This window comes from Lagopus muta, chromosome 2 (assembly GCF_023343835.1).
Source record: "Lagopus muta isolate bLagMut1 chromosome 2, bLagMut1 primary, whole genome shotgun sequence".
NCBI lineage: Eukaryota > Metazoa > Chordata > Aves > Galliformes > Phasianidae > Lagopus > Lagopus muta.
The window spans coordinates 88,034,052-88,059,028 of record NC_064434.1 but is presented as its reverse complement, the minus strand read 5'-3'; the positions used below and the strand labels follow the sequence as shown (position 1 = coordinate 88,059,028).

Here is a 24,977-nt window from a genome sequence, read left to right as displayed (position 1 = left end):
AGACAAAAACCAAAACTTAAGAACACAAGTCACGGTAATTCCTTTCACTCATCGTCAACTGTGTAAGAAATTAAACTGCTGTACGATGATGTGCAATGTTTAGTGATTGATTTTATTAATGCAGGAATACCTGCTTCACTCCATACCCATTCTGATTTAAAGTGCAACAATTAGATCTGATATTTTTGTACATCCATACTTTGCAAGCGCTGTTCCTCAGACGACGTAGTTCAAATTATGCCTTGCAGTTGTAGAACCTGTCAGTTTTAGTACCGTTTTGCTTTATTAACTAAAATAAACTGTACAAAAAGCTGTAGAGTTACATTAGCTTTGAACAATGTCGGATACACGTTCTCAGCCGAACTTTAGTGTGCAAACATTTTACATTTTTTAAAGTGACAAAATTAAGCCAACCTTGAAGTCAGAGTTCATTACTACATTACAAAAACAGGAGACGAGATATGGCAAAAGAAATTCCCCACCGAAATCAACACCATTGTATAATTTTATTTCTAATTCTTAAAAAAATAGAAATGAATTTAGAAGAGAATCACAGTATAAGGGCCCTAACATATTAGACTATTACCAGGTACATAAAAATAGAAGACACAGATTTCTTTGAAACTTTAATCCTTTGATTAAGCAGCAAGCATATCACTCTCCAGGCAAACACTGCTTAAAACAAACCCTACCCCCAAAAACAGGACGTGCAAACTGTATGCACATACTCTGCAAAGCACACAATAAAGACATTTTGCTATGTACATACTTATTTAGTACTACAAACGCTAGGAAATCCCTACTGTGTGCTACAGTGTTTGTAAAGGAAGAAATACTACCCATCTCTGCCCCTCCCACCCCCTTCAAATACAGCACCTTTGCCCAGTTATAGAATATTTAAACAAGATTAAACTGAATTACAATGTACTGAACAGTTTTATAGCAGTTGGTGGCGGCCAACTCTACTGCAACACCCAACATTCTGCATACTGAAGTCTATTGACGAGACAAGACAAAAATTAGCAAAGGTACAATACATACACCTGGGAGACTCAATGCTTAAAAAAAAAGAAAAGTGAGAAGTACTGGAGATGTACCCTATCACTGCTAACAACTGAGATACGTATGGATGTGGAAATGGATTTCCTATCAGTTTTAAAAACCCGTCTGGGGAGCAGCCAGATCCGTACATGGCTGTTGAGGGACACTAAGGACTTCCAGAACAAACGATTCAGCGATCACACGTTCCTCAGCACTTTGTTACAGTGCTGCTTTTCTCGGGAGAGAGGTCATCTGATGCTCACATAGTGGCTAAGAACCTACTCTGATGCAGAAGAAAATTCCTAAGAAGGACCCCTTGTATGAGACACCAGTGCACTGCTGAAAGCTGTACTGAAAGAAAATTGAGTTTGATCTGAAAATATTTGTGAACTTAACCATAAAGGTGAATGCTTTAATTGCAATTCAGGTCACAAATATAAATCCCTAATACTAGATTTACAAAGGTAATAGGATCTGGTGCTGTAAGAACTTTCCTTTGCATAAATGAAAAGTCTTAGCCAACTGCTAACTGGTGGTCAAACCACCACATTATCTGCAGAAAGAACGAGGGAGAGCACATTCCATTTTCAAATGTAGTTTCATCTGAGTCATGGGCAAATCAAGCTAGTAACACAATGGATTTAAAAGGATTTTAAACACCAGGTATAAACAAATAATTTTCTAGAGCAGCATGGCAGTTAGCAATGCAATGTTTTTCAATAGCTTGACTCAGACCATAGTTTCAAATGCTGGTACTGAAAATTGAAGCCTGGTTTACTTGGAAGGGAGAGGCGTTTGCTTTGAAAACAAACCACCAAAAGAACTACTGCTGGGCATGAATCAGGGTTTTAGACAAGAAAATGTAGTAGTAAATACCATGGAAAATAAACCCCAATCTTTTATTCTCCTAAAATGGGGAAGCCATAATTGATACCCAAATGCAGGTTTTGCTAGTGAATAAAACAAAACAAACCATGATAGCCGTAAACCCAGCCCACAGATCTGCCAGCAATAGCAGAAATCAGACATTTAACACCGGGCAGGCAGGCAGCAGAGAGCCCTATTGCTACATTACTCTCCTACCACCCTCAGCCTCTGTACATCCATCATACATCCTAGGCAAGATATCAATGATCTCGCAAATACCAACGGTGAGCAAGATGTTCTCAGAGGACTGAAATTCTGCTGTACTTAGATTAGAAGGGTCAGCAGAAGAACTAATTAAACGGATGGTTCTTGCTAAGCAGTTCCTCTGCTGTCATCCCCCTGGGTGCTGGCAGTTGCTGCCTCTCCCCAGCCCAGCCTACAAGGGAGAGTGCAGCGGGAAACTGGACTCCTGTTTCCAGACAGCTTCTATGACTAGAACACACGTGATGTTTAGTATGTTTGGTACAATAGCTCACTGAGTTTTCATAACACACTGGAAGAGGACTATTTAATAAGAAAGTACCTTTCTTAAACAAGAAAAAACATTCTGGGAAAAAACATTAAGAGAAGAGTCATCTACCTTTTACAATTGCAAGAAATGCTTCTACAGATATCTAAGCAGGGCCAAAAATTCTGAACCTAAGGCCATTAGGTTTATTCTTTTTTTCTCCACTAAAAAGTAAAAAATAAAATAAAAATTACACACAGAAAGCCACTACATTTAAGTCTCCTACAATATTACTTATTCCTAGATTTGCCAGCCTACTTTCTTGTAGTTAGATGCTCGACTACAAAGAACCATAATAAAATAAATAGAGTAAAAAAATCAGTTAAATGAAATCCTGGTGTGTTGAAAATTGACTCATGTATGAATTTAGCTTCCTTCGACAGTTATTCACATAGAGGAGGGCTGTGTATTGTAGGCATTGTTCTTCTGTACAAGTCTTCTACAAAAAATATTTTTACACAGGTGGTCATTCACGTGGTTCCAGTACTGGTTATTACCTTGCTCCTCTGTAAGACTGGTCTGCTACCTGTGAAGGCTCGCTTTTTTTCTGCTTCTTTATTTGGAAACGGAAAAGTACCTTGATGCAGTCTTTCAGATGTAGGAGTTAGCATAATTCTGCTTTATTTCTTCAGTGCAGAGTGGACTGGGATTCTGTCTGAATTCCAATCAGTGAGGGTGGCTGCTGGCCGCTAACGGTGGTCAACACCGGCCTTGGGTTCAGACGGGGAGGCATGGAATTAGCTGGGCGGATGAGCGGTGGGGGAGGCTGATTGAGAGTGGGCCTTGGCTGAATAAATCGCGCCTGTTGTTGGAGCGGCGGAGGCTGACGGTGGAGAGCAGGAGCAGCAGGAAGCGCTGGACGAAGTAACGGGGGTGGCTGATTTAAAGTGGCCATGGGAGCGGTAGGAGCTGGAGCAGATGCCTGCGCTGGAGGTGAAGGGCCTAAACACTGAGTGGTCGGAGTGCTTTGCGCCTGCACAAAGGACAAAGACAAGATCGCGTGAAGAGCCATCCCAGCCGGAACGCAGTGCCGATGGGGTTGCCACTGTCCACTACACAGGAAACAGCATTTAAAAAACAAAACCGAAAAACTGAGAAGTTACTGAAAAGAAATCGCCAACCAAAATATTACAGACGGCAGAACTAAAAATATCTATGAAGCAAGAGTCTTCTTTCTAGAACAAGAACTGTATTTTAACAATAAAACAGTAACGTGATCGTCACTATGAAAGGTGCGGTCCTGTTCCCAGCGGGTTAACGACATTGGCTGAAGTTCTATGCAAGCTTATCATCATTCTTTAGAATGTGGTTTGCCACTCCACACCAGTTAACCTTACATTACATCACTAAATAAAATGCTGTTCCTCAACCCATGCTTACTTATATCTGGTACACAAAACACACCTCATCTTCTTCATCAGTGCTCTTTCCTGATGGCACATTAGAAGTATTTTTTGTGTCCTCCCCTAAAGCAGAAGCATCACCATTAGAAGCCAGGGTTCCTTGTTCCGCTTCCCATTCCTGCAATACCTCCTCTAAGTTAAACCGACGCCTGTAGTTTACAAAGAAGTTCTTCACTTGGCCAACAGTCTTGTTGCCAATTACATCTGCAATAGCTTGAAAATCTTTACCATATTTGCGGACACCTGGAAGGCAAAGTAAATAACATAGCTGTGAAGGATCAGTCAGACACAGCTACGTGTGATGTATTTATAGAGATCCTATGGGAGCTGCAAACCAGACTCACTAATTAGGAGGATTTCTCAATTAGGAGAAGGCCTCAATTTCCATTAAGACAAAAATATTTAATTGCATAGCTATCAACACATAAATCAAGAACTTTATTAAAAGGTCATTACCCACTCTTCTTAAAAATCCTGGCTTACTCACCAAGCCTCCCAGCCTAAAACCACAGAGATCTGGCCTCTGACAAACCAAGTAAATCAGTGTGCTTGGACTAAAGGCAGAAGCCCAAACTAAATTCTAGAAAGGAGAGGGAGGGTAACTGAATATATGTGTATAGCTGTAACAGGGTACAGTACTAGAAATGCCAAGTGGCAAAAGTTGACACAGCTTTTGTAGGTTCCCTCCACACCAGCTGCCCACCACCTGTGCAGTAGCTGGTCAGCAGGAGTGCTGAGCACAGGGGCACAGTTCTGTATGTCACCATACACTGCTTATTCCTCCACTTGTGACACGCTGTACTGGGGCTAAAGAGTAATCGGCAAGCATTCACTGGACAAAGTTGTTTTAAAGCTTTCGTTCACCATTCAAGCTGGGTAAACAAACCTGGGGCTTTGGGCAACCACCTAGGAGAACACAAATACAAGCAGCCAGTGGTATCTGTGTCTAAGATAGCCTAGCACCAGCCTCCAGGATCAAATTCTGCAGCAAGGAGCAGCGGGACAGAAGATCTTTGCATTGTTCTTTTCACCTGTTTTTATGTCAATATCAATATGTTATCAGCACTCCACAAGAAAACACTGCTGGTCCTTTCCAAAATCCCAACAATGCTTTTTAAAGTTCTAAAATGACATTTGCATATTATGTGGCCAAAAAACAAAAACAAAACAAAACAAAACAAAAAACAATTTTGTGGTTTAACACTAAAATTGGAATTAAAATCTGAAAATGTTGACTATGTTTATTTAGGGTATTAGTTTCTCATGTTGCCTGCTTCAGGAGAAAATCCTCATCCTAGAGCACAGTTGCACAAAGTTTGTTTTTAATCACAAGTGGCCAGAGGTGTGGCACCTAAAGAAATAGAATGTTAGGTGGATGTACTCTAAGGTACAGCAAGGCTCTCCAGTCTCAATAAATAGAAGACTCGATTTCGCTCTTAGCTATGCATGAGTGAATTACAATTTGACTTCTTATGGGAAGCTCCTGATAGCTACAGTGTTTAGAGGACAGGCACTCCATCTCATCACAGAGCTGACGTTTGCTCCTGATTTCATGTGTGGCTTCAGAAAATGAAATAAAATGTTCAGAAAAGTGAGAGTTGTTTCAAATCTGAGAGCTATGTGTCTTTACAACTTAGACCTGTTAGAAGAGTATGACCTTCATCTTTCTCTGATGTTTTCTACTGTCTTCATTAATAGGCACTCCTGATGTGGCACTTACTCTCACAGCAATTTAAGAGACCAGTTCAGCTCTCGGATAGTAACAATTAGTGCAGCTGAAGGTGATGTTACAACTGTCAAGAGCTTGGCAACATTACAGTTTTTTCTTGGGCACACAAAGGAATCCAACCACTCTGGCTGCCAGAACCTCAGAAAGGAAACAAAAGAATCTAGCAGAGAACTCCTGGGGGAGCACACAGGTTTCTGGGCAAGGCAAATACAGGAGGGATTTGGCTCTGCATCAAGTATTAGTTAAACCCCTAAACAGCTGCATGTACCCACTGAGCACTCCCTCCCGTGTTTTAATATCCTTGGATTGCCCTACCATTACCGCTGTAATTTATAATGATCATGAAATGTCTACTGCAACTTATTTACACGCTGTAGAAATTATCCAGTGAGCAAAGTGCCCAGCAGAACAAAGCACATTTTTGTTCAGGAACTAGTTCAGACTTCTAGCAATTTCAGGGTTGTCTGTTATTAAGCTGTCTATACCTCCCCTTTACCTGCAGAGCTGAACCTCCTAGCTAATTTTAATTGCCGTTGACAGAGACAAGCCTACTTCCAAGCAGACAGTTTGAAAACAGTGCATCATGCCTTCAACTGAGAACCCAACTATGAGAAACATGTAAAGAAAAGCAAATGTCAGTTTGCTACACACAGCACTACCCATCTTGGACTTTTCAGAGTGTTATTTAGCACTGCTATAGCACTGCCACAATGACTTTATCTATAAGGATGTAATAAAGCACTTCTACATTGCATCAGAAACAGAAATTCAGTATATCTTTTATGACATTTTTTACACATAAGATGTTGGCACATCTGTAAGTGTTGATGCTAACTCATCATTCTTTTCAAATCTGAGCACATTACATGCACATCCTTATACAAATTCTGTGCCAAACAGCACCCAAATTATTTCTGAAGTATTTAATATATTATTTAGTAAGAATAATTTTATAAGGCTGCTGCAAGAGAAATTCTAAACATAACTGCATAGCCTCTCTTCACAGGCATGAATGCCTCCCCAAGAGTTCAACTGAAACAAGCCCTGATCGTGGGAATCATTCAACCTTCTCTGAACTTTCCCCAGGTAGGAGTTTGCACTTCAACTTATGCACGCTCAGCAGTGTTTCATCTTCAGATGTCTAAATCAGAGAAACTCATAAAGCTGTCTTACATTGCCTCTGCTATCCAATGCTGTGCAGCACAGCAAACGATGCCAGACACACAAAAACATCAGCTTAGGCTCAAAGCAAATTAACACAGCATCACGATGAGGCAGAAACAGTTAACCACAACCTCTGTGTTACAACAGCCGCAGTTACAATGTAGTATCATTATGGCACTCCTAGCAACTAGCTTACTTAGGGTTGGATCTTGGTTTTCCTAACTATTTTCCACTGCAAAAATCAAGCCTGCTTTTCACTTCAAATTTTGCTCTTTTGAACAAATCTTAGTTTAAAAAGATGACTGTGCTCGCACATTTCTGTAATAAATAAAGTTTGTAAGTTAACAAACTCACATGACAAACTGGCCCACTGCATTCAATGACTATTCAGACAAAGTCAAACAGTAACTTGATTAATACTGCAAAAGGTTGGCTTGAAGATCTAAAGTCTGAGTTATTGATCCCAGTGGAAGCAGCCATGCTACTTTTAAGATTGCACACACTCAGCTCTATTCTTCTTCTTTTTTATGTCATCTCTTTGTTCAGTTACTGCCAATCTCCTGAGATTAGCCCACAGACTACAAGGATTAGTTCATGTTTAGAAAAAAAAAAACACAGAACCAAAACTGTACTATAGCAGATAATTTTTCTGATTCCATGGTAGGAATTAGAGAACAAATTCCAGAAATGTCACCTACCTGCTTAATGCTGATCATTTTTTGTAAATTTATTAAACTATGTGCCAAAATACATCAATGTCTTTGATGAACTGAATCAATTTTAAGTGTACAAACTATATGTCCCCATGCTTGGGTCCTTCAAACATTAGGCTTCTAGTTCTAGCAACTATTTTGAAGGAAGGGATCAGGGGCCGTGCTGTTCCTCAGCCTGGGGGATGGGATGTTAACAGTTACAACAATCATATGCTGGGAGGGGATAACAGAGAAAGATGGGATAAAAATATTCATGCTAAGGTGTTCTCCTTTCCCCGTATTAGATAGTGGGCAATGAAAGACATATATCTTTCTATAAAGAAAACAATACATAAAGGAAGATCACAGAAATTTGGTGAAAATGGATTTCTTCCAGTAGGCTTCTCATCCTATCCTTAAGAATTAGAGCTAATTGTCTTTATAAAACATTCTGTCAAGGAGAGACTGGAAGACTAGAATGCCTCTCCAAGCAGTTGCCATCAATCCTTTCTTTTTTCTCCATGCTCCAGTTTTCTCATTTCTATTATTGGTTACATTCTGCCATAGCTGAACAAAAGCTCAATGCATTCTTATTACTTCCCAAACAGTTCCTTCTTGGTTAGAGCTCTAACAACTAAACTCCGAAAATGGAAGGTGGTATGAACCCATTTACAATGAACCTGGACTTTCCTCACTTCTGCAGCAAGCATTCTACCTATTAGACTATCACATCAAAGACAAGCACCTCCTCATGTTGCATTTGGGAAGAAAATTAAATTTTCTTAAATTTAATTAAAAATTAAATAAAATTTTTAGCAATACTGAAGGAACTTAGGACAGAAAACACTTTGGAGATGCAAATCCCAGTTTCAGAGGCACCATTCTCTTCAGCATTTCCATTCACATTTTGAAATAAGCCTAATTTCAGGTTCATTCACCTGGCCAATAACTACCAGGTACGTACAGCTGGCAACTTTATACTGATACACTGATCAAGTGGAAGGTTTTTTTGTACTAAAATTGAATCTTTCAGTTTAAAGGAGGTGAAGAATACAGGGATACATCATATATGCATGTAACCAAGCTGATCTGTATTTTTTTAGAAAAGATGATCAATAGACATGAATCAATATATAATTCAAAACAGTATCAGGCTCTCTAGATATATCCTTTGCATGATTCTTGATTAGGCAGTGCATGTTAAAGCAAGACAAGAATCAATTCTCCTTTGTATAAAGGAAACTGCAAATTAGCCACATCATTAAACTACTAGAAATTTTTGGAGTTTTCTCCTCCAATGAGACTGTTACATTAGCATCCACTCAAGACTATTACAGGCCCCCAGTGGGTAGATATCTGCTCTTTTATTCCCTTACAAACAGAGAAAAACCAACTGTTCTTTGCTGTAATTTTATTTCTGACTCTTCCTACTTCAAGGATGTGGAAAGATGTCTTAGAAATGTTTGCTTCAAATGTCGTTACTCCAGCTAGTACCTCAGTCTTCCACTTTGTAGAAATTCGTGTAAGGTTTTTTAGAAGGTGATTGAAGGGAATTTTCTGTATTAATACAGCTGTTAAACCCAGCTTATCTTAAATCTTAAATAGAAAAGCTAAGTGAAAGACCAGTGATGTGATGCTTGAATGAATATGCTAAACATTCTCACTACTTTTGTTGTTTTCCCAGTAACTTCCTTGTAAGACCAGGTAAAAGTCCAGCTTTGTTCAGAAGGAAATATAAACACATGCCTGAACACCTCTTAAAATCCTTTGCATCGTATCTCAGGTCACTACTACTATTAACATACCTTGTACTGCAAGAAGCTGCTCTTCTGTGGTCCAACGGGCATTGATTTTCTGATTAGACTATTAAAATTAGAGAAATGGCACAAAGATCATTAAAATGTTTCAACAGCTGTAAAATATCTGAGCATTAGAATGCATTTTAGTTGCATTACAGATTGTAACATAAGGAAAAATCTCTTGCATATAAGCCATAAGTTTATAGTTTTGCTTTTGTGAAGAGGAAGTACCATTTAAGGATTTGAGCATAGGTCTAAAGCAGAAGAAAAGCTACTGCTGCATTACAGTTCCTAATTTTACCTCCTATATCAGAACTTGTGCACAAGCTAATGATGTTTATGCAGACAGAATTTGAATTTATAGTTAAAGGTATCTAAACTATTAGAACTTGGCATTGGGGGTCTTTTACATTTGCATTATGTCTCATATGCAAGGCTTTCAAATAGCCAGAAAGAAAACTTCTGTAGTAATCTATCATTCACTTCAAATGCCCAAATCTTACGTACACTGCTGTTTTCACAAACAGCACAGAATTTACTGCTAGCAGTCTACATAAACCACTTCTAATCAGAAAAATGAGTCAATTTCATCTTCCAATTGTCATAAACAGATACTACATTTCAGTTTCTTCTGCTTATTGGCTCTGCCAGTAAACACAAAATAAGCCTACTACTAATTCCTTATAGAAGACTGGACAGACTCACCACACCATGTTATTCAATGGATCCTGTTTAAGCTGCTGCTGAAATGCAAACACTATGCTGCAGCAAAACATTTCTGTAGCTTCCCACTAATGTAAGTGCAAGGCCACAAGTTCTGATATTTGTTCTGATTTACCTCAGGAGGTTTGAATTCTTCAATCCCGCCTTCCATTTTCTGTTTAAGTGCACTGTTTACTTGCTTAGCATTTTGAACCTTGGTCAAAAACAACAAAGTTAATCAGCTCCACAAAGAAAGTTGGTCACTTTACACATATATCTTCACTAGGATTGCCACAAGTGTACCTCCTAAGTTAGAAAGAGAAATATTATGGTTTAAGGCTTCACTACTTTTAACCATTTTTTAAAAAGTAAAAAAATAAAAATAAAAAGAACAGCACAGTTCACTACAGAGAGAAAAATATTCAAGCCAGTTTTTCAAAAGAACAGGTTGTCTGCAAGAATATTAAATGAAGGACATAAAACACAAGTTTTGATAATGACACATCTGTTCTTGAAGAAGAATGCTGCATGTACGAGACACAAAATTCAGTTCCTGGATTTGTAAGAGAGATGTACTGTATAGGCAAACTTCTTCCTTCTCCAAAAAGTACTTTGAAAAAGAAGAAAAGAAAAAGTATGAGATGTTTCCAGTTAGTTGCTTATGAAAGACTGCTTTTTATTGATCTATGGTTGTGATTCCCTTTATGGATGCTTGTTGGAATTACTGAAAACACGTAAACAAAATGCCTTAGCCTATAGAAAGAAGAGAATTTCTAGATTGTACTTATACCTAGGTATTTATTAATATATCTATGAGCCATTTAAGCCTGACAGTGATGCACGTAAGGTAACATAGTAAGAATGTAGTTTTGCATACTATGTTGCACATTTATTACAAGAATCAGTGTGGACACAAAAGCAGATGGCTCAGTAGCAGATTCCAAAGGCTGAATCCCTGAGATCACTGCAAGAAAAGAAGAGAAAGAAACCTCAAGGATGTAACTCACCTACACTCAGGTTAAAGAGTGAAACCCAACTATGCTATTTAGTCCCAAAGTCCTGCTGTAATAGAAAGAAGCATATTTATCCTGCAAAAGAATACAAGGGAGCAAAAAGCCCAGGAAACCCTTTGTTTACTCCACGATTTTGCGACGTGGCAGCTCTTAGCTTCTTCGTCTACATAAGAAGGCAGAAATTCCAGGAGATAAGCCTTGAACTTGTAGCCACGTTGCTCCCAGGAAAGCAAGCATGCACACACTGTTGTGCCCTTAAAAGCTGAATAGACTGTGTTTCAATTTTAAGTGCCAGAGATTAACTTCTTCGTGCAAAGAAGGCAGGCACTACAAGAAAGACTACAAATTTAATAAAAAGCAGAAAGCTCATCAACTCAGAGAAATAACAAGGCCCATGGTTTTTCTCCCCTTATATTTTTATGTTATGTGGGGTACCACAATTTGGAAAACAGACACGATTTTAAGCATAACAACTTCCACCACTTCACTGGTTGTATTCTCAACTGTCACTTAAATGTTTTTCCCAAAGTAAAAAAACAAACAAACAAAAAAACCTCCCAAACAATTACGACTTCAGTTTTCTCCTCTTCCCAAATAAATACTGTTTTTTTTTCATGTCATGCTCCCCCACCCCTTTTTAAGAGGGTTGTCTTGTTTTACATTATCCACAAAAGCAGAGAAACAAAAAAGTGAAACTGAAGAACAGCTAGTGTCCAGCATTTCTGGAGGTAACTGTGGAACAAAATTAGGAAGACTCACATTAAAGATGTTTCAGACTCTTCACAGGTAATCTTATAATCTACAAAATCATTACAGGAACAAACTGAGATGAAAACAAGACCAATAACCCATGGTACCTGTCGCTTTAATGAGATTAGTTCCATATCCAGCTGTCTAAGAATTGTGTTGGCTGCATTGGGACTACAGGAAACAGCTATCACATCTTCCTGGGTCAGGTACATGCCTTTTGGTGGACGGCATTTGGAACGCTGAGAATGGTGGCGATGCTGCAAGCTCTGATACTCTCTTCTACCCAGCCCTATCTTGCTGGTCTGAACAGGCTGCTCATTATTGCCCTTTAATTTACAAGAAATAAATTATTAAAGAATAACAGCATTTTATACAGAACTTTTCTTAAGAACAACGAATCACATAGCATTGCAGTGTCATACTCAGGACAAAAGAACCCCACACCTCTAATCTAACATCCTTCCCTGCACACAGTAGCCAAACTAAGTTTTGCAGATGAGGTGACGTAGCACAATAGTCATTTGCTGGATAAGTAGGCTTAGAAACATCCATTTTTCAATCAACCTTTTTTTTTCTTTTTTTTTTTTTTTTTCCCCTTGAACATAGCTGAAAATTCAGAATATGGTATAGAAATCACATCTGAATATTGTTGAGAGGACAGGAATCAAGAACTTCTTATGTACACAGAAGCTAAATATATATACTACACGTCTAAACCAAGTAATCAGTGGGTGCGTGCCTTGACTTTTGGTCAGTTATGGAGGCATCAGGAGATGGTTAGGGAGAGGAATCAGAGAAAGACTATCAGGACTGGCAAGAATGCACTATGGCGCTTTTCCCTGTTGCAAGCGCTCTGACTTGGAAAGCAATACTGCTGTTTGCTTTTTGAGGGGATTTGAGGTTGGGAACAGACGATGGATTTACTTTTATAAAATAGTACTTTATAAAATTCCATGTAATTTAGCAAAGTTAAGCCTTTGCTTTTCATTTCTTTGAAATGGACAGTAAAGAGGAGATAAAGTCATTCCAAGTGCTGTTTTGATATATTTGGACACCTAAGAGGACAAAGTTTCAGCTTTGCCCTTTACGGACATTGTTGCACATCAGCTAGTCTGTATGTATATGGCTCTCACAGAGCAACTGAGTAGATTACCTACAGACCTACTGGAACAGAGAAGGAAAACTGACTCTCCCTGTAAGCATTTTTTCAGTTTGGAGCAGAGCTGAATACCAGAACAGTGGTAGGATTCAGGCTTTTTGCTACCCCACGAGGCCCCCCATTGCTCCTCCCTGCTGGCATCCATGCAGGTTAAAAGTAGGTGGTCATCTGATCGCAATCAGAAAAGAAAACAAATTGCAGAAGCCATGATTGTTATCTTCTGGAGCATTAGCACAGATTAGCAAAGAGTATTTTGCTCTTCTAAGCTTGACCTTCTGGCACATCCTCTTCACAGCTAACGCAGTATCTTAATCCAGTCCACAGACTTAATAGAGATGATCTTAAAAGCACTTAGGATATTTGCTCTCCTTCAAAGTTGATGTAGAGCCTTACATCTTTGACATTTAAAAATGTCAAGGTTAAGTTTACTTCTAGCCCATTTATACAATTTGTTTTCTAGTTCAGCATTGTTCTTTCAGTGTGACATTGCAGTTCCCTTCTGTTCAGTCTGGATTTATAGAGAGAACATTCTTTCAAGTGTTTGTCCTGCCAGGCTCGAGCATTTGGCTTGTTTTAGGTTTGTCTGGTAAAATAAAGTTTCCATTGCTCTGTGCTTTTAAGTAGTCTAAGGAAGTACAAGTATGTATTTCCCACTAGAAGTACATGATCACAAAATTATCTAATGCAGATCCAAACAGATCATCAGAAACTGCAGACCTCTTCATCCCGCTCCTAGAAATCTATGAACATACTACTTTCAGTCTGGACTGTGTGACTTTTGACTCAAACAATAACTAAGGAAATGGAATCAAAAAAGCCATTATTTACAAGCAGCTTAGGCAGTAAGCAAAACCAACAGACTGTAAGAACACTGTTACAAATGGCAGACTAAAAAGTAAAAAAAACATCAGGGCTTGTGCCATTTCAAGTCCTAAACAACACATATGGGCATGTGTATGGGAACTGCTGAGTCACGGCCTGAACCTCTGATTGATCACCTGAGGTGAGCCATGAGTCAGCCAGAGGAGCACAGGTGAAGGCAATTCAGCTGTGCTGCCGGAAGGGGTGGAGCCAGGCTCCAGCCCTCCTACACCTATTTAAGACCTGGCTACCAGTGGGGAAGGATCTCTTCTGGAGATCCCTCCTTGTGGTGTTTTGTGGTGAGCCCAGCGTAAAGGTAAGCCTCCCATTTATTCTCTCTTGTTATCATAGTCCGCTTCGCCTAACTCTCTTGATTATTTTGTGATTGTAACATCTTGATATCCATTGATTATACAGGCATGTTAAAAAAACAAAGTAAAATCTCAAACTCTTTTATAGAAAGGGATCTTTGTAATTGTCCTTTATTCCTTCCTAAGGCAGTTAGAGAGAAAAAGTGATGTTGAAGAACACTGCAAAACTCAGAATAGAATCTAGTACCACCAGTCTCTTACTTAGCATCATTCCTGTTAGAACAGAAATGAAGTTTCTTATGAAGTTTTATTAATAATCCCAGATACTATTTCCTGATCCTATAGGATATTGAAATTTTATGCCATCTTTCCTCTCATTCTCCAGGAGCACGAATGTTCAAATTTTAGGAAAACCACAAGGGCATTATGTTGATCAAGGAAACAATTGAACATTTATGCACTTAACTGTGCTTTTCTAGTCTTGTTCATCAATAGCTTCAAGTTAGCCCAAAGAAAAACAGTAACCTCAGTACACTCTAAGCACAGCACTTATCTATAAAGCTAACAGCAAAGTGCTCATTTAAGGAGGCTTTTTTTTCCTGTGCATTTACTAATAAGAAGCATTTCAATAAAACCACAAATTGGTTGAAATGCAGAACCTCGTGTCTTCAAAAGAATTAAAGAAGTATTCTTAAGAAAAAAAGTCATTTAATTAAAAAATGCAAACATTTAATTTCCAGTAATTCACAACCAGTAAAATTGCAAGCACACTAACAAGACAGAGGGGGAATGCTGTTTTAAGAGGTAATTATGGCAGTGATAGCATACATCCCTAATAAAACTTTAAGATCTTTCAGGAGACAGTGACATGTATTTGCCATTCTTTGGTTATAATACATATGTACATGCACACATAGTTTATATTGGAAGTGATCAAAATCCTGATCAACTAAAAATCCTGTGATGTTGTCAGGCAGCAAACACATAGATGTTAAATCTCTCTACTGTGAGATTTCTTCATAGTAATACAGTCACAGAAAACAAACAAACTGACATTCACCATTAAGTTATCTGTTACCTCCTTTTTGGCTTCTTTTTTGGGATCATAATCGCTATCATTTCCATCCATTGGATGAGGTTCTTCTACATCATCATCGCTGAGGAGAGATGATAAGCCAGTCATTTTAGCCATTTTTGAATCCCAGATATGTATCTTGCTAAGAATTATCTACTCTAAAATATCTAAGTAATCAAGATTTATGGTTATATTATGTGACATTTCAAAGTTACATGTAGTTTTCAAAATAGAGCTGTTACAAACATGTTTCCTTATTACTATTACTAGCAACTCTGAACTATAGTTTCAAAGCCACTTGTAAGACAGTGTAACTGGTACTGCTGTCAAGAAATTGGTGTCGCCTTTTTGCAGTTCAACCACTTGTGTGAGCATCAACACTTACACAGTCAGCTACAGGGCCAAAAATATCCTTTCATTTGTCCAGTTAGCTTTAACAGATCAGTTTTCCAACCACTGCACCAAATTTATGAATAAACACTTGTTTAAGTCTGTGGGGAGCAGAAGAGGACACTAAAATTGGGAAATTCAGGACTACTTTTTCACTAATTTAAAGTGCTTCAGAGAGGGAAAGAGAAAAAAGTAAACCTGCTATTTTAATTCAAAGACAAAAAAACCAAAACCAGTAATTTACACAATAGAATTTCTGACTAACACGAATGTAAAAAGAAAGTTTTAGATATATCATGAAAAAAAAAAACCAACCTGAAAAGACTTTTACCTTTTTCATCTCATTACCTAAAAAGACTTCAGTCTCTAATTAGCTACTTAAGAATATGACTTACCTGTCACCTTGATTATTTCTATTAGCAAGCTTTCGAGCCTGTCGATCCATCAGACTTGTCCTCGAGCGAGTTTTTTTCCAAGAATAGTAGTATTTTACAAGGCTCGCAATCGTCTTGTCTGGAAGCTAGAAGAATTCATTAACATATTAATACAATTTTTTGTTAACATTCCACGTAAGATTATAATTCTGTTCTATTTACAACCACCTTTACCTAACTATCTTAAATGCATGGATGAGACTGAAAGGAGAGATGCATTTAAAAAAAGCTGGGAGGCAGGGCAAGGAGGAACTTATTTTATCGGAGGAGAAAAGCTACATCTTACACAATACATGGAGAAATTATCTTAGATCTTATGTTCTAAGTTGTTCTCAAAGCATCTCTGCAGAAATCAGGACAAAATTTTAGCCCAGTGGGAGCCTTTGTTCTAATGCATCTGAACTTCTTAATGCTTCTGATCAAAATGTCACTTTACCATTTGCTGGATCCTGTGAAAGCTCTTTCCGTGGAAGCTAAATGCTTGTTCAAATAGGACTTTGTCTTCAACTGTCCATTCATCAGGGAAGGGAGTGAAGTTAGGGAGATCCGCAAGGGACTTCTCAATATTGTGTTTATGCCAAAACAACATGCCGAGAGCCTTTGAAAAGAAATAGTCCCTTTTTGGATTTAGTCCATTTTCTATAATGTTGAGAAAAGTTACATTAACACAAGAAAAAAAAAAGGCTAACATTTACTTTAAATAAAATTGACCATCAGAAGCCCTTCTCAAAATACATTGGCAATTTTGTTCGCTCATAGGCTACAAAATTCTCTTTGGAGATGGTGTGAAGAGTGGGCACATCTGTACTTGATCATTAAAGCTATGATAGTGCGATAATTTAAAGTTGGCATGGCAGCAGTACTTCTAAGGTAGCACAAAAAAGGTTGACAGACTCGAATCTGACCTGCTTTCTTTCTTTACAAGTATGTATCACCTACGCAGCTCCATACAGGCCTTCAAGCCTTTATTACCAGCCCACTCAAAAAAAAAAAAAAGAAAAGAAAAATACTTTTCTGCAGCCAGAGGATCATCCAAAATGCAAGTTTGAAAGTTCAAAGTGAGAGTAGTTTTTCTACAACTCTCCAATCCACAAATAACAGCATGGCCACTTCCATGTCACGTGCACCTAATAGGGAATGGAAATTTAAATATATATTCTTACATAGTTTCATTTCTCAATATTCTTAAAGAATTACTGACCATTTTGACTTACTGCCTGAGAATCAATGACAGATTTGATGCCAAGTCTGGCATGGGAATTTGGAAACACAGTCCACTCAGTTTCAAACACACAGTGCAGAGATGATCCCCAGTTGTTCCATCAGCTCTCCAGGCCCCTTCTAACAACCCAGATATAACAAACCTCTTCTCTTGTTAAAATGGCAACCAACAAACACTTCTTGCAAAGATAATTCCTGTTTCCCCAAGAAATACATACTATTTCATACTATACATATTATATTTCATACTATAAGTTGCTTTGAAATTTAGTCCTCTTGTAGACTTATTCTGAGATCCCTAAGCTCCATCTCTTGTTCAACAGAAGCCAAACCACATATAAACATTGTCAAACTGCACTATTCTAGGAATCCTAGTGTTAGCAGCATCTTAGGATAGCACTAGACTTGATAAGCATTAAATCTTCACTGTTATGAGCCTTCATCCTCCAAAACTTAAGCAAAACTTAATACAACATGTTCCAACTTGCATACCAATTTTAGGGGGGTAATAGATAATCTCAGTTTTACATAAATTGGCTAAACTATTAAGAAAATTACAACACAACTATGTGCAGGCCAGCAAAATCTTAACCTATACTTCCTAACGAGATGTTGCCTAGAGAGTATTAAAAAATATAAAAGTAATCTTGTTTGTTATCCTTAAATGTAGGATTTGATGCTGTTTCCCTGTCTCTGGGGGCAAAAAAGTAAGAAGTCTTCAAGTTTTGCTGTTTTTTTTTTTTTTAAATATGCAAGAGACCTTACCACTTCTGGTCCTATTGCAACTAATGGTTCAAAATTCTACCACATGTGAATTGGAGAATTAAACACTGAATTTGCAAGCCACTTTCCTAAGAAATTCTTTAGCTAAATATACACACACAATTGCATGACATGCCCAGTGTATCAAGAAACATACCAAACCTTTCAAAAGTGCACATTACAAGCTGAGCATGTCATGAAAACAAAGAGCTCAATCTTTTGCAGAGAATCCAGACCACAACTGTATGCAGATCCATTTAACTGCAGTGTTTGCTGCCGTGCCTGAAGAGAAACAGCGTTAATTAATGGTAACCAAGGGGAAAAAAAGAGTTGTGTTATACTTTTATATTTTAAAAATCCTTTAAATTAGCACTCTCGCTTCACAGCACTTACCTGTTCCACATTGTATCCATGTTTTTCCTTTGCTATTGCTATATATTCATCCACTGTAACAAAGCAATGTCAAAATTATTCTTTAGTACTTAGAATTCTGCTACAAGGCCCCAAAGAATTAGCCATCTAACATGGGAAGAGAGTCTTTCCATGCTTTAATATAATACATAGGCCCAGGTCCCTCTAAACATTAAGCAAATGTGTAGCTGTATTCAAGCAAATAAACTGCAATACAACATTTAATTTTTGTGAAGTCTGCACATCAGTTAATTCTCACAGAGGTTCAATTTTTGGGTTTCATTTTTCTTTTACGTCAGAGAGCAGCTGTTTAGAGAAAGGCAAAGTCTTCTTGGAACCCACTCCAAAGAACACAGACGAGTGCTTGGATACCTGGGTTAGCTTTAAATTGAAGTACCTCTGCTGTTCGTATTCCCAAACATTAAAAATTCGTGTAGTTTATTGTAAGTAGATTCTAGATCAATAATTACACATATCCTTGATATTGATATAGTTAATGTTAACTAATTATAAAATTAATTATAACTGCAGCATCAAGCCAATTTACAACACAGAATGCAAAAAATTCAATAATTAAGTTATCAACACTGATAATATGTTTTTAAAATCATATTTATGTATATCACTGCCAGGTTTGAGCTGAATATCATCCATCATTATGCAGTTAGATCTGATGGAAGTCCTGCTAGCTTTGATCTTCAATACGTACTTTATTTTTACAGAAACAAACTCTTCCCGTTCACTCATTACAGTTCACGATTAAGTGGCAACTAAATTAAGTTAAAAGGAAGGACAATTGAGAAAAGGAAACAATTATATTCTTGCTACTCAAATGAACCAGAGATATTCCTGGCATGAACTATTGCTGCAAAGAGTTAATTGTACTTTAAATGAATGAAGTAAACATTCCCTAATCATACTTGCAGAGTATTTTATTTCTAACTGTTCTGCAGTGGTTGAAGGTATGTTCTCTCAAATGCAAAGAAGGACACAAACCTCTAATTACTGACAAGATATAGTAACTGCCCTGAGGATCAGATTCTCATAACTGCATCCTCAAAAATTTATTTCCCTACATTACTTCATAGGAGTTGAGTTTAAACTGGATTAAACAAAACTGATCACATTTACCTAGGTAATTTCTTTATTTCATAGACTCGTTAAGGCTGCAAAAGACCACTAAGATCATCTGGTCGAGCCATCAACCCATCACCCCCATGCCCTCCAGGATATCTCCACATTTCTTGTACGCTTCCAGGGATGGTGACCCCACCACTTCCCAAAGCAGCCTGCTCCAATGCCTCACATCTTTCTGAGATAATTTTTTTCATATTTCAGGTCACTTCTTACAGGGAAAAAAATGATCATTTTTTTCCTAGTAACACAGAAGCAATAATCTCTTGAATAGGGCCTTAACAAATCTCTCCTTGAATACATGCACTGCAGTTCCTTTTCCAATAAATTTAGAGTGTCAAGATCCTCACAGTTAGATACTTTATTTCTTTAGTAATAACTAAAAGGCTTCAGACACTGATCTGAAACACACAACACATCCAGTACAATTCGAAACAGAGACTTAACTACAAAATAAGGGAGGGTCCCTTTAGTTTGCTAAATAAAAACAAAGCTTCTTACAAATCTGGAATTCTACTAAAAAGTCAACAGCAAACAGGAGTTCTAGAAATAATTACTTAATTTAACTTAAGCATTCAAATTCCTAAGCAGAACGAGACTTACACTTGGCATCTGGAATATTATGATATGGTGACCATACGAGCATCCCTCCATTATCTTTATCAGTGTATTTTGTGGCACCTGTAAGAAAACAAGCAAGTCTTAGTGTTAATAAAAACATTCTAGAGAACAACTATTCATGGGACACTAAGTTAAAAGTCAACCACCTTGAGAAGCACAACCCAACTAAGGTTTTGATTTCCATAGCCATGTAATTTTGATGTTCACAGCCAACCAGTCTGCGCTGCTATAAACGGTAGACAGATTGAAGGCTTTTTCTCCTCTGTTTCTGCTTCTCCTCTGCCTGAACCATAGCAAGGGAAGCAGTTCAAGTGACAAATCTTTCAGGGGGACAAAGCAAGTCTTGCAATGTTGATGTGACTTTGTACAAAGTACAAAAATGTTTCAGTCTCTTTGATTTGAAAACATGTGTTTAAAGGAATTGCTCAATACTGGAAAAGCATCAACTAATTAATAGTATGGGTATTCTATTTTATGGGTGTTTCACAAATGTATTCAATATTTCAACTTCTGAAGACATCACTCAACAACTGGAGCATTTACACCACTGTCAGCATGAACTTCTTGAGGAAGCACCTTGGGGAAACTCTACTCGCATCTTTCCTGGAGAAGGATATTTATTTATTCCCTCAAAGAAGTAATTTTTCACTCCACTTTAAGCTCTCATCCTTGATATTTAGATTCTACATGTTGTTGAGAAACAAAGCAAAGAATGAACAGTGCTTTGGAAGAGATAACTACTTGGTGCCTCCTAATCATATGCTAAGCTTTGTTGTTTTTTGCTCTTTAGTTTGGCAGCGTTCTGAAGTTGCTATCATCTTTGCAGTCTTTAGATCCATTATGATTGTAAACTCAAAAACTCAATTAGAAACACTGAATGAACTCCTGCGTCTGCTGAAACACACACAGGTAACTGCAATAAGTTTAAGAATGTACACAGAAGCCACAAAGCATCCATTTCAAAGCGTAACACACCAAAAAACCCCCACCCTCTCCAAGTCTAGCACAAGAGCAAATTCTATAGCATACCATTAGAAAAAGTAGGAATTTTTTAGTCATTAGGAAAGCAATATTCTCACGAGGAGTGATGCAAGCATGTCACCGCTGTACCACCTCTTCATCCAGTTGTTTTCTAGCAGAAAAGAATGATTGTTGCTCTGTATCCCACTCTCTAAAAGTAGAAACTAGGATGACCACTAGAGAATACATCAGTTTATCAGGCTCTCTCCTTCTGTATATCAAATGCCCAAACTTAATGTGAGCAGACCCTCAGTTTTCCCTTAAGACAATAAAGCAATAATCCTGACAGACACCTGCAGACCTGTTTATGTCAAGGACACTGTCAGCTATTGAATACTGAAGTACTCTAGTTAACAACCTATGTCCTGAGCCCTGCCATTTATGCCTCCAGGAGGGATCCCTCCAACTCCATAAGCGAGACTAGGGTTTTTCTTTATGAAAACCACTTCTTGTCCTTCGTGTCCAAGTGTTTGAGTGAGCAGCACTCTCCCACTCCTAAATAAAGGCTGAACTGCTTCCCAAAGGCGATGTGCTTATTATGGGCAGAGGCTGGAAATAGCAGGCACCACCTTACCCACGGCGGGTAAGAAGAGCAGAAGCATATGCCAATAAGGAAGACAAAATCCATTAGCTACACCTCAGACACAAGTCTCCCCTCCCCAACCACACTGAGCTACTTTGGAGAAGGTTTCTGCACTTTGGCTGCTGCCAATGCTGTCAAGAAACAGTGCTGGCTGGAGATGACAGTAAGCACTCCCTACGGCTTCTGTAAGGGAGCAACCACAGCACCAGACTGACAGCTGCTACACTGCAGTTTAGCATTAGCAGAAGTCAGGTGTGCTTGGAAAACACCGCTCTGTACGTGACTATAAGTACTGAGAATAAGATGAATATCTGGAAATATACGTGACTTAATAATGGCACTGGGGGTGTCTGGTAATTTAACTTTGAAACCCAAGGACTGGACATCTTAAAAAATAAATAAATTGGGGACTGCGAGGACAGATGACATCGAACACAATGAAACTTCTACGTATTTCACCATGCTATTTCATTACTTCCCTTTAACAGACTCCATTTTTACATAGGAAGGTTAGAAGGAGAAAGATTAGAAGGATGTACAATGAAATGAAATCCATAAGCAACCTTAAATGCTCCAACAATCCTTCTCCACTCACCCCCCAAGAACAGGGTAAATGGAAGAGCAGCATTTCAGCACTAAGCAAGCAGAACTCATACTAAAGCCTTTGTGAACTCTCACTGTACCACGGCCTGCCTGAGTCAGGACAGCATTGATTCTTCAGCGTGAAATAAAACTCCACAGGCAACCATATCACAGAGGCAGCCATATCACGGAGGTCACACAACAGTACAGCACCTTTCCAGCAGTGGCATTCTCCATGGCTCTTTCCCTAAGAAAGAAATTGGACAGCCCCCAGTGAGGACCCAGCACCGTGATACCCTGCTATGTAGATGGGTGGGTCAGAAAGCCAAGGCAGAACGTTTTGCCTTGGAAATATGAAGTACTACAGGGAAATCAACAGGAGGAGACCAAAACCTGGGGCGCAGGAGATGGTTCATTAACTCAGCAAATTAGGTGAGGGGATCTAGGGGCTTTATTTTATTAATGCCATTTATCACAGCAAGTAAATGGATCTCATTGCTGTTACATCTAGTGATGATTCCAAGTGCTATTCCCACATCAGCTCTGGCTGAAGGCTTGCCTCTGCAAAGGGGTGATGGGTAGAACATGGGAAGAGCACATTTCAGCTTCTCCCAGCTGCTGCGTTCAGCCACTTCTTGCCCCAAGAGACCAGCAAATAGCTGATTAACCTCTTTTTTAAACAAATTATCTTCAACATTTTCCATCCTGAGTTCACCTAATACTGCCACAACTCTAACCATGAATGTTTTCTTCCTCAACACATTGTTGCAAAGTGTCACTTGCCAATATTTACAAACTGACAAAGTGAGGCCAAAGGCTCCCCTTCGGGTTCTGCTCAGAGTTCTGTGGGCTTTGACACCACCCAGTTCTATCTGGGATGGATTCCTGCCTCACAACTACCATGTTAAAGAAGCATTTGAAATCAGGTAACCAAACACATATCCCAGCATAATGGGCAGACTGTCAGGAGAAAGGGATTCAGAGGAACTGCAAGAGGAAAAATCATGGAAGTGAGTAAATTAGAAATAATGCCTACATCCACTTATGCAAACCCACAGGTACAATGGAAAGTCCATTTGCTACATCAAAATACAATAAAAACAAGCACACCAATAATAATGCAGGTGTATATGTGACAGGACAAGAGCTCAGCTTTGCGCCCAGCATCCCTCAGAGAAGCCACCCCAAGAGCCAGCAGAAAGCAAGCAGGAGAGAACACGGGATCTTGCTGAGAGCTCCTCAGTTTGGTAACACAGTAAGGATGCATCCTGCTTTTACACACTGTGAAGTTTTCTGTGTAATGTAAAATTTTGCTGTTCCAAAGGAGTCACCATCCGCTCAGCCCAAGAATCGGGGTTTGTGCACTCAGAACAATGCTATACGCCTCTTCTAGAAGAGTTAACCAAAGGCGAAAGGAAGGCCGTGCATTTTTCCAGGTGGCCTGTAGGAAAAGCAAGCCCAGGCTGCACATCAGAGGTGATCATTTTTATTTATTTCCACGGAGGCGGCGTTAAAAGGAGTGGTGCGGACGGCGGGCCCCATTAACAAAGGCCCCGGGCAGGCGCCCCTCTCGGGGAAGGGCATTCCCCGCGCCCGGCCCGCATCCATCCCCCCGCCCGCGGTCTGCGGGGACCCGCGCCCAGCGCGGGGGCCGGGGCCGAGAAGTCACTGCGAGGAGCTGCGGCCCAATCCTCTTCCGGTAGGAAATCATCTGACACCCGCGGAGCCTGTTCGGAGAGCAGCGAAGTCAACGGTTCAGCCGAGCATCCCCCGGCCCCGCGGCGCCTCGAGCGGGCGGCGGGCAGGAGGTGGCCGCGCATGACGAGGCCGGGCCGCGCTCGGGGCTCACCCCGGGCAGATGCACAAAGCGGGAGGGAAATCACAAACCCGCCCGACGCCCCGCATCCCTCCCAATCCCGCACCACGCGCATCCCTACAGACAGAAGGAGGGGGGAAAAAAAGGAAAATAAAAAAAAAAAGCAAGAAAGAAAAGGGGAAATAAATTATTTAAAAAAAAAAAGCGATTTTACCGGGCTCAAAGTCGGGGATGCGCGCCTGGTATTCCGCGCCGACCCTCATGCCTACATCTGCAACACAGAGCGGAGGGAGGAAGGGCAGCGGTGAGCGGCCGCGCCGCTGTCCCAGCCCCGCGCCGCGCGGGGGGGCGGGAGCGCCGCCCGGGAGCCCCCGCTGCTGCCGCCGCCGCCGCCGCGCGGGCGAAGCCACCTCCCCCGGCCCCCCCGCGGATGGAGCCCCGGCGGCCGGCAGGGAGGGGGCCGGGGGGGCGGGGGCTGCCTCCGGCAGAACAATGGGGGCGGCGGGCGCTCCCCGGCCCTCGCGCCCTCCCCCGGCTCGGCGGCGCGCACACGGCCCGGCTCGCACCGTGCTCGTCGCCGCCGTCGGCGCCGCCGCTCTCCGGCTCTGAGTAGGGCCCTTCGGAGGGGCTGCCGCCGCTCTTAGGACCGCCGCCGGCGGCCGCCCGGCTCCGGCCCCCCCACGGCTCCGCTCCCTTGTCCATCGCGCGGGGAGGGGGGGGGGGCTGCCGGGGGGGGAAAGTTAACGCGGAGCCGCCATGTTGCCCCCTCGCACCCCCCTCCCCCCCCAGCACCGCGGCCCCCTCCCCCGGCGCGGCGCGGCCCCGGGGATCCCTCCGCGCCGGCCCGGCCGGATCTAGCCGAGGGGCGG

The 24,977-nt window shown here is 40.3% G+C and overlaps 1 protein-coding gene across 9 annotated transcripts; it reads right to left on the bottom strand.

Moving 5' to 3' along the window:
* Positions 1–91: 91 nt before the first annotated feature.
* On the bottom strand, positions 92–24,921 carry RCOR3 (REST corepressor 3). 9 transcript variants are annotated; one of them, XM_048936293.1, is made up of 13 exons: positions 24,675–24,851; positions 24,323–24,379; positions 21,137–24,019; positions 20,090–20,167; positions 18,335–18,387; positions 16,395–16,556; positions 15,920–16,044; positions 15,120–15,216; positions 11,836–12,054; positions 10,102–10,179; positions 9,270–9,327; positions 3,881–4,122; positions 92–3,449 (listed from the first exon to the last, which is right to left on the bottom strand). In XM_048936293.1, exons 4-13 carry the CDS (start codon positions 20,130–20,132, stop codon positions 3,105–3,107), a joined length of 1,422 nt encoding a protein of 473 aa, XP_048792250.1. In that variant the 5' UTR covers positions 20,133–20,167; positions 21,137–24,019; positions 24,323–24,379; positions 24,675–24,851; the 3' UTR covers positions 92–3,104. The 9 variants fall into 9 exon arrangements, with proteins under 9 accessions (XP_048792250.1, XP_048792252.1, XP_048792248.1 ...); XM_048936295.1 differs by having other exon boundaries at positions 22,394–24,019; XM_048936291.1 differs by lacking the exon at positions 21,137–24,019 and having other exon boundaries at positions 24,675–24,916.
* Positions 24,922–24,977: the final 56 nt, after the last annotated feature.

What these genes read in the sequence shown, in the direction of transcription:
- RCOR3 (XM_048936291.1), bottom strand. Translation starts at nt 24,810, where the DNA reads ATGGACAAGGGAGCGGAGCCGTGGGGGGGCCGGAGCCGGGCGGCCGCC. An exon ending in TAATATTCCAGATGCCAAGT is followed by an intron (nt 18,388 to 20,089) that starts GTAAGTCTCGTT and finishes GCTTTGTTACAG; the next exon opens with TGGATGAATATATAGCAATA. An exon ending in AGGTAACAGATAACTTAATG is followed by an intron (nt 12,055 to 15,119) that starts GTGAATGTCAGT and finishes TGTAAATTAAAG; the next exon opens with GGCAATAATGAGCAGCCTGT.